The sequence below is a fragment of the Bactrocera dorsalis genome, chromosome 2, assembly GCF_023373825.1.
Source record: "Bactrocera dorsalis isolate Fly_Bdor chromosome 2, ASM2337382v1, whole genome shotgun sequence".
Taxonomy (NCBI): Eukaryota; Metazoa; Arthropoda; class Insecta; order Diptera; family Tephritidae; genus Bactrocera; species Bactrocera dorsalis.
The window spans coordinates 52,229,244-52,237,116 of record NC_064304.1 but is presented as its reverse complement, the minus strand read 5'-3'; the positions used below and the strand labels follow the sequence as shown (position 1 = coordinate 52,237,116).

The 7,873-nt window shown below is 34.7% G+C and overlaps 2 protein-coding genes across 2 annotated transcripts; one reads left to right on the top strand and one right to left on the bottom strand.

Moving 5' to 3' along the window:
- The first annotated feature begins 250 nt into the window (after window positions 1-250).
- Window positions 251-1,547, top strand: LOC125776107 (uncharacterized). The gene is made up of 2 exons (XM_049446990.1): window positions 251-758; window positions 823-1,547. The coding sequence occupies exon 2, from the start codon at window positions 825-827 to the stop codon at window positions 1,545-1,547; it is 723 nt and encodes a 240-aa protein (XP_049302947.1). The 5' UTR covers window positions 251-758; window positions 823-824.
- Window positions 1,548-1,560: 13 nt separating this feature from the next.
- On the bottom strand, window positions 1,561-3,042 carry LOC125776327 (uncharacterized). Its single transcript, XM_049448069.1, has 2 exons — window positions 2,499-3,042; window positions 1,561-2,439 (listed from the first exon to the last, which is right to left on the bottom strand). Exons 1-2 carry the CDS (start codon window positions 2,964-2,966, stop codon window positions 1,630-1,632), a joined length of 1,278 nt encoding a protein of 425 aa, XP_049304026.1. The 5' UTR covers window positions 2,967-3,042; the 3' UTR covers window positions 1,561-1,629.
- Window positions 3,043-7,873: the final 4,831 nt, after the last annotated feature.

Below are 7,873 nucleotides of genomic sequence, written 5' to 3'. Positions count from 1 at the left end.
CAGCCGAAGTTAACGTTCTTTTTACGTTACTTCAACCTGACACCGTGGGAACAGTGACTGCCTCCTCCGTTAAACAAAAACCTATAAAAAGGAAAACCCATCGAATAATAAAAAAATATCAGCGCAATTAAAAAAAAATTAAAATTTTTATTATTTCATCCGTCTTATGAACAAAAATTTTCGATTTCGAACCAAAATTATTCAAGCTCCAAGATACCGAACATGTGGCTCCCAGTACCTACCGCTGACTTTTTATCGAAAATAGCGGCCAATCTATAGCCCGGTTCCCACTATCGGCGCAAGGTACCAATTTTCGGCGTATTTCATGTACCGATAATGTGACCGCATTAAATATTATGAAATGCGACAATCATGGCCGATATTGGGCCTACAATGCACAACCAAAATCGACCCAGTTGCGCCGATAATGTGAACGCTATAATGTTTGATAAAGAGCAATAAAAATTGAAAAATGCGCAGATTTTTATCGGGCACTTGAGCACCGATCGAATACGCCAATCACCACCAATATCTCTCTTTTTCAGCAAATTTTTAAGTATTAATTTGAAAATCTTTATCAATAATTTTTAAATTTTAAAGTTGAAAAAAATCCACATTAATCGTCATGATTTTTGAATTGATTCTCGATTCCAACCGAAATAACAAAATAAACAAAAAGATCGAGTCGAAGGTTTTTGATTAATCGATCTTCGACATCTCTACTGGTTGCAAACATATGTAAATAAAACATATATTCGGTAAGTTGCATACAATAAAATTAAAATGCATTATAATATGAAGTAATTAATTAATAATTTTTAGAAATGAATTCAGACGACGAAGTTTTTGAAGGTGTTATGGACAATGTGCTTGACGAAACCATTTCTTCCACACCCAGCAAAACAAAAAGACGAAAAAAACCACAAATAGTGTCATCATGGACAAATGAAAGCACAACGAATTTGATACAGGCCATTGAAATGCACAATTGTATTTGGGAATATTCCTGCCCAGAATATAAAGATCGCGCCAAAAGAGATAAAGCTTGGAATAACATCGCGGAGAAATTTCCAACCCAAGAAGTTGACGGATGCAAAGCAAAATGGGCGAATATAAAAACGGCATTTTCAAATGTAAAGAAAAAAATGACAACTAAATCAGGCCAAGCGGCCGGTAATGCTTTGCCACATTGGCCGTTTTGGTCAGCTATGCAATTCTACTGTTTGCATGATCGCTGCAAGAGTAGTTCGTCCGTCTCAACACTAGATGTGGATGCAGATGTAACGCCACCACCAACAGCTGCCCGAAGTGACAGGAAATCCAAACCCTCTGCATCCGATGAATCAGTGACAACAGATGCAATGGAGAGCGCAATACAATTTTTAAATAAAGAAGAAGACCACTGGCATGGAGTGGGCATGTATCTTGCACTGCAAATGCGTGAACTATCAAAAAGAAATAAAAGAGCAGCAAATAAACTTCACGCGGAATTAATTCAAGTAGCTATGAATGCTGTGTTGCAACAAGATGAGGAAAGTTTATCATAATATGTTGAATTATAAATACAAATAAATACAATTTATTTAAAGATTATGAAAAGTGCATATATTCTGTTAAGTGTCTGCTTTGTTATATAAATTTATACTGCCATGGCAATTCGCCGTCTGGTGACATGAAATAGTTTTCAAATTCTTCACGGATAGTTTTTGCTTCGTTGCTTATGTAGGAAATTGATATATCCTCTGTGGCGCTTTCAAAGGTAGGTATGGAAATATTAACGCGTGCACCTTCAATAATATTTCCATCCTCAGTGCAGCTATCTACCAATCCAGTAGCATAACTTATATTTTTTGTCATTAAAAAATTGTGTAATGCGCAACATGCTAACGTCACTCTCGTTGTTTTATTTGGATTCAGCTTCATTGGTCGTGAAAAGATTTCGAAGCGCTTCATCATGATTCCAAATGCGTTCTCGACTATTCTCCTAGCCCTTGATAACCTATAGTTAAAAATACGTTTGCTACCAGATAAAATGCGACCAGGATACGGCTTCATCAAATAATTCTGCATTTTAAATGCATCGTCTGCCACTAAAACAAAAGGTACATTCATTTCACCACCTAATAAATGACGAGGAGGTGGTAAATTTAGAGAATCCGTATCGAGGGCATACTGCAGAGAACATTTACTGAAAACACCACCATCTGAAATACGCCCGTTGCAGCCGACGTCAATATACAAATATTTATAACTGGCATCAACAACTGCCATAAGCACTATGCTGTGAGTTCCTTTGTAGTTGTAAAACGTACTTCCTGATTTTGCTGGTGCGATCATGACCACATGCTTGCCGTCAACTGCTCCTATGCAGTTAGGAAAGTTCCATAATAAATCGAATTTCGAAGCAACTTCAGTCCATTCTTCTTTTGTTGAAGGTATCTAAATAAGGGGAAATATGAAAAATATACATATGGATTTGGTAAAGCATGTGTTCCTACCTTCAGGTAAGTATTTCGAAGTTGACTGTAAATCGCATCACAAACTTCAGGAACAAATTTTGAGATAGTGTTTGGGGCAATACGGAAAAAAGCTGAAAGACTTTTGTAGCTATCGCCCGTGGCCAAAAAGCGGAGAGTGCAGGCCAAACGATGACTTGCTGGAATAGCTTCACGAAAACATGTATCTTTTTTTTTAATCAGTGGGGAAATTAGCTGCAGTAACTCATTAAAATTGTTTTCGTTCATTCGCACGTAATTTTTAAAAAGAAACTTTTGATTATCAACTTCTCGAAATTCACGTAAAGTCGTTTCATATGCACCATTAGTATTTCTTCTTTCCAGCCAATTTCTCACCCAGATACTACGTTGTTTAGGATTTGTTTTACGTTTCTGATTTTTCTTTTTCAGCTTTAATGTTGCAATGGTAAGCAGAGCAACTGCAACTTTTTTCTTCTTCAAATAATCCATGTTCTAAAATAAATAAAAACTTTTACTGCAAACAGCTGATTGAGCACAACAGTGTGACCGCGTTGCGCCGATTATCGTAGCAGAATATTTAACGCCGATATGCGCCGATAAAATATGACACAATTTGCGCCGATGTAGACCAATAAAAATCGGTACAAATTGTGCTACTTGCGCCGATAGTGGGACCCGGGCTTATGAGATAACTATAGAAATTTGGAAAGAACTCTTTCCTGATAATATTATGGCTATACGTCAAAAATGGGCAGAATTGACAGAAAGATTTTCAAACTTACGGGTTAATTCTTATAACGGTGTGCTTAAAATAGCTAAGATCCTGTGAAAACTTGCCCTACAACTAAAATCAGGATTTTTACACAACTGGTTGACTTTAATCCTTATAGTATGTATATGTTCATGATGGTATGAGAGGTCCCTTAATACAGGATACAGATATTATCTTTTTCTGTAGTAATGTTAAAGATAGATAAAATCGGGTCAATACTATCCCTATCTCTCACGGCTTATATCGTGCATTTTGATACATCAGTAAAATATCTTAGCAAAATTAACTGAACGTATAATGTTGGATATGTTACATAAAGTTTAATGCCAAAAATACGTGAAATTGGTCCACGAATATACCTAGTGTTTTGTGCAGCGCTCGCTTTAACATATATCTACCATATAATCAATTGTTCAGAAAAGACGAACTGTTTCCGTGTCTCTTCGAGTTTTTAAATGAAATTTATAATTCATAAAATCGAAAATATGGTATTTTGCGAATGCTAGTGATGAAAATACATTTAAAGCTTATTTTATGCTGTGTTTCATACTCAAAATATTTACAAGAATTAAGGAAAGGCTAAGTTCGAGTGCAACCAAATGATTAATACTCTTACAACTTGCGTAAATTAAAGGCAGGGAAATAATTTAAGGTGTAAAACCAATCATACTGAGTAAAGTCAGCCAGAATCAATCCTGATATTAGTTATATAGGGTCTAGCCCAAGTTTTTTGATATACATACATACATACCGTTATAACAGAAGGATTATTATTTAATTTCAGTTATATACATATATCACACATTGACTGACATTTTCGATCAAAAGTCAACTATAAGTACCGGGGTCGACATACTCGGAACCTAGGGGCTTGAGCAGTTTTTATTGGATTCAAACAATTTTTGGTATAAGGTGGCACACACTAAAGACGCTTCTTGATTTGCGTACTGAAAACTGAACGAATCAAGTGGAATCTAAAATTGTGTTTTATGGGAAGTAGGCCTTGTTGTTGGCCGATTTCGTCCATTTTTACAATGGAGTATAAGAATATCAAAAATATTCTGAGTACCAGTAGTTTTGTCGAAATCGGTGTGACAGGTTCTGAGATATGGTGTTTCACCAAAAGTGGGCGATGCCACACCCATCGTCCAATTTTCACATCGGCTCTCATAAAACTCTCTCATGCCATCTCGGTGGTAAAATTCAATGTATCTGTCGCATTTAGTTATTGATTTATGGCAGTGGCAGTGGTCCGATTACGCCCATCAACGAACTCGAACTTTCTTTGTACTAAGAAACCTGCAAACCAAGTTTCATCAAGATATCTCAATTTTTACTCAGGTTATAGCTTACACGGACAGATGGACGGACGGACAGACAGACAGACAAACTTATATCTATCTCGTTTAGTTTTAGTTGATACGTACAACCGTTAGGTGAACGAAATTATAATATTCTGTAGCAACTGGTTGCAAGAGTATAAAAAACGAGAGCAAATCTCAAAATTATTGATAGTGATGAATTGGAAACACAAATCTTCACCGCTTACGCGATTATAGCCGAGTTAACAACACCAGTCGTTTCTTCCCTTTCCATTGATCTTAAATTCATCCATGTCTGTACTAGAGAACTGCAACGAGTAATAAATTTTTGTCGAATCAGTAGTAATCGGCTTACACATTATTTGCTTGTGAACCATACTCATATTTATATAATTGGAATGTTCGACAATGTTAGAGTTGTATATTATACCCAATATACTGATTTACTTCTGTACTTTTGTATACATGTACATGTCATATATGTTCGTAACGAAATCTTCCAAAATGTGCTTACACTCAAAGTTAATACATTTTTTCCAGCGTATGCCTCACATGATTGGAATCTATACTACGTAGGTTACATTTTATCTTTCAGGTTTGGAGAAGAAATACAAATTTTAATATTCCAAAATCGCTTTATTGTTTTTTAAAGTATTCTCCATTAAGATCTATACAATTTTGCATGCGTTTGAACCAATTGTCGAAGCTCTTTGCCAATCTCATTGAGGTATCTTCAAAACATTCCTTTTGAACGTTCCCTCGTACAAAAAATAGGACCACTATCACACCCACCAAACGTCATTAACGGAAATCATATAAAGTGCCAAAACTAAGGAGTAAATTAAAATATAAATTTTAATTTGGAACAGGGGAGTGCAGTACTAAGGGGTACCTGTGGGCAAAAAATTATGAAAAAGTGTAAAATTTTTCCTACGAAATGGTATGTATGGCATGAAATCCCACATCTCGAGACTCGATCAACCGATTTCGACAAAAATACGTGACATTCATTTCATATTCCCATATCACAGTTTAAAAATGGGCGAAATCGGACAACAACTACGCCTACTTCTCATACATAGGACACAATTTTAAGTTCCAATTGATTCTTTCACTTTCCAGTACACAAATCAAGAATAAATTAATATAAAGGGATAAAAAATTCAAAGAATAATGGAAATGAAAATTAAATTGCAATATAAAATCATGTTTAATCGACGTAAATCAAAATGAATAATGAGAAGAAAGGTATCTGATATATAGCCAAGAGAATTTTCCGTAATAACATATTGTTTTCAAACTATTTTTTTACAAGTGACCTGTTGAGTGATATATTTTTCTTTATAAATCGCCTTAAGTAATAAAAAAAGTTGTGATCCCTGTCTCACCCTCAAATGAGTCAAGTTTGTTTATATTATTTAATGTTTTCAAAGTCCATGCTTTTGATTTCAGCTGCAACCTTTTGCTCCTCTTATTGTTATTCATGTTATTCTACCAGGCATGCGATTTTTTGTGTGTTATTTTCTTAATTTTTTGTATTTAAGTATAAGTATGTATAAACGAGTATATTATATTGTTTTTTATGTTTTTTCTTCATATTTATTTGAGCTTTGGTTTTCATTTTCTCATATTTAGAAAAAGGTTCATTTGCTGATAAAGCTAAAAAAGTATCTGACGACTTAACCCGTAGATTTGAATCGGATGGCTTGATTACATATTTAAAAGATTTGCTGAAATGTGCTACAGATTCAAATCAAAAGTTATACAAAAAATTTCGAATTTTTTTGCACGCTATGAATTTGTATTATTAAAGCGACAATCATCCGTATTGAGTCAAAATCGAGGACGTCCTAAATTAAATCTAGTATAGTGCTCAGAGAGAACGAAGGATAACAGATTTAGCAGAACTCGTTGTGACCGCTGCTTGTAGGGAACCGAATCCGTTGATCTTTCGCGCAAAGACATGTGAAGTAATATTACTTATCACCACAGCAAATTTAACCAAGCATCAGTATCAATTTATTAGAAATTTCATTAACAATAAACTTGATGTTATCTTTTACCCTGCTATGGTAACATTTTCAAGGAAAAACAGAAAAGTTATTCTGGGCAAATAAAAGTTTCAGAACCTTACGCTGAAGTTGAGCTACAAAAATTATTGGAGCACACTGCGTCTCGAATTTTAGAGTTGCTAAGCGATGGAAATAATGAACTCAATGAGTCCTTTAATTACGTAACATTAATAGGAAAATGGGGCTTTGGTGGCAGTTCTGGGCAGAGCGAATATAAGCAGAAATTCAAAAATAATAAATTGGAAGACAGTAATTTACTTGTTACATCATATGTCCCTCTACAAATTATAATAAAATCGCAAAATGATGAGGAGCACAAACTAATTTGGAAAAAAATCCCGACCTTTATCCACTCACTATTGCCGACCTGTTCGAATTCAGTTTCAAAAAGAATCTATTCAATTAACCCTAAATGAAGAATTATATTTTAAAGACAAAATTCAACAATTAAGTCCCACTGAGTTTAAAACAGCTACCAATCGTAAATTTTATATCGATCACATTCTTCAACTTACAATGGTGGATGACAAAGTGTGTAATGCCTTAACTGAAACCTCATCTGTAAAATGCTATATATGCCAGGCCGAACCTACTGAGATGAACGTTATTGACAAATGCTTAAAACAGAAGTACGAATAGATCGCTACGAATTTGTATTGTCTACATTACATGCCTACATTCGATTTTTTGAACATTTTCTTCACGTTTCTTATAGACTTGAAATCAGACAATGGCAAATAAGGGGTTTAGAAGATAAAGAACGATTTCTAAGAAGGAAAAAAATATACAGTGCGAGTTTCATAAAAAATGGGTCTTATAGTGGACAAACCAAAAACAGGTGTTAGTGGATCTTCAAACGATAGAAACACTGCTAGAAAATTTGCCAACAATGCCCATATATCTGCTCAAATAACAGCATTACTACAAGCTTTACCATCAGGGTACAAAATTAGTGAGGAAAAATTTAGAAAACTTGCGCTAGATACTGCAAAAGAATTAACATCAAAGTATTCTTGGTATTATCTTCCTGCGTTAATCCATAAAATTTTAATTCACGCTCCCGATGTTATTCAATATGTATTATTTTCAATTGGAGAGCTCTCAGAAAAAGCTGCCGAGTCAAGGAATAAGGTCGTTAGGATGTATCGACTCCACATACACGAAAGAACTCACGTGTCGCTACAAATCAGGACTTATTAAACCAATTACTTTTGAGCTCAGATCCTTACA

What these genes read in the sequence shown, in the direction of transcription:
- LOC125776327 (XM_049448069.1), bottom strand. Translation starts at nt 2,966, where the DNA reads ATGGATTATTTGAAGAAGAAAAAAGTTGCAGTTGCTCTGCTTACCATT. An exon ending in TTCGAAATACTTACCTGAAG is followed by an intron (nt 2,440 to 2,498) that starts GTAGGAACACAT and finishes CCCCTTATTTAG; the next exon opens with ATACCTTCAACAAAAGAAGA.
- LOC125776107 (XM_049446990.1), top strand. Translation starts at nt 825, where the DNA reads ATGAATTCAGACGACGAAGTTTTTGAAGGTGTTATGGACAATGTGCTT.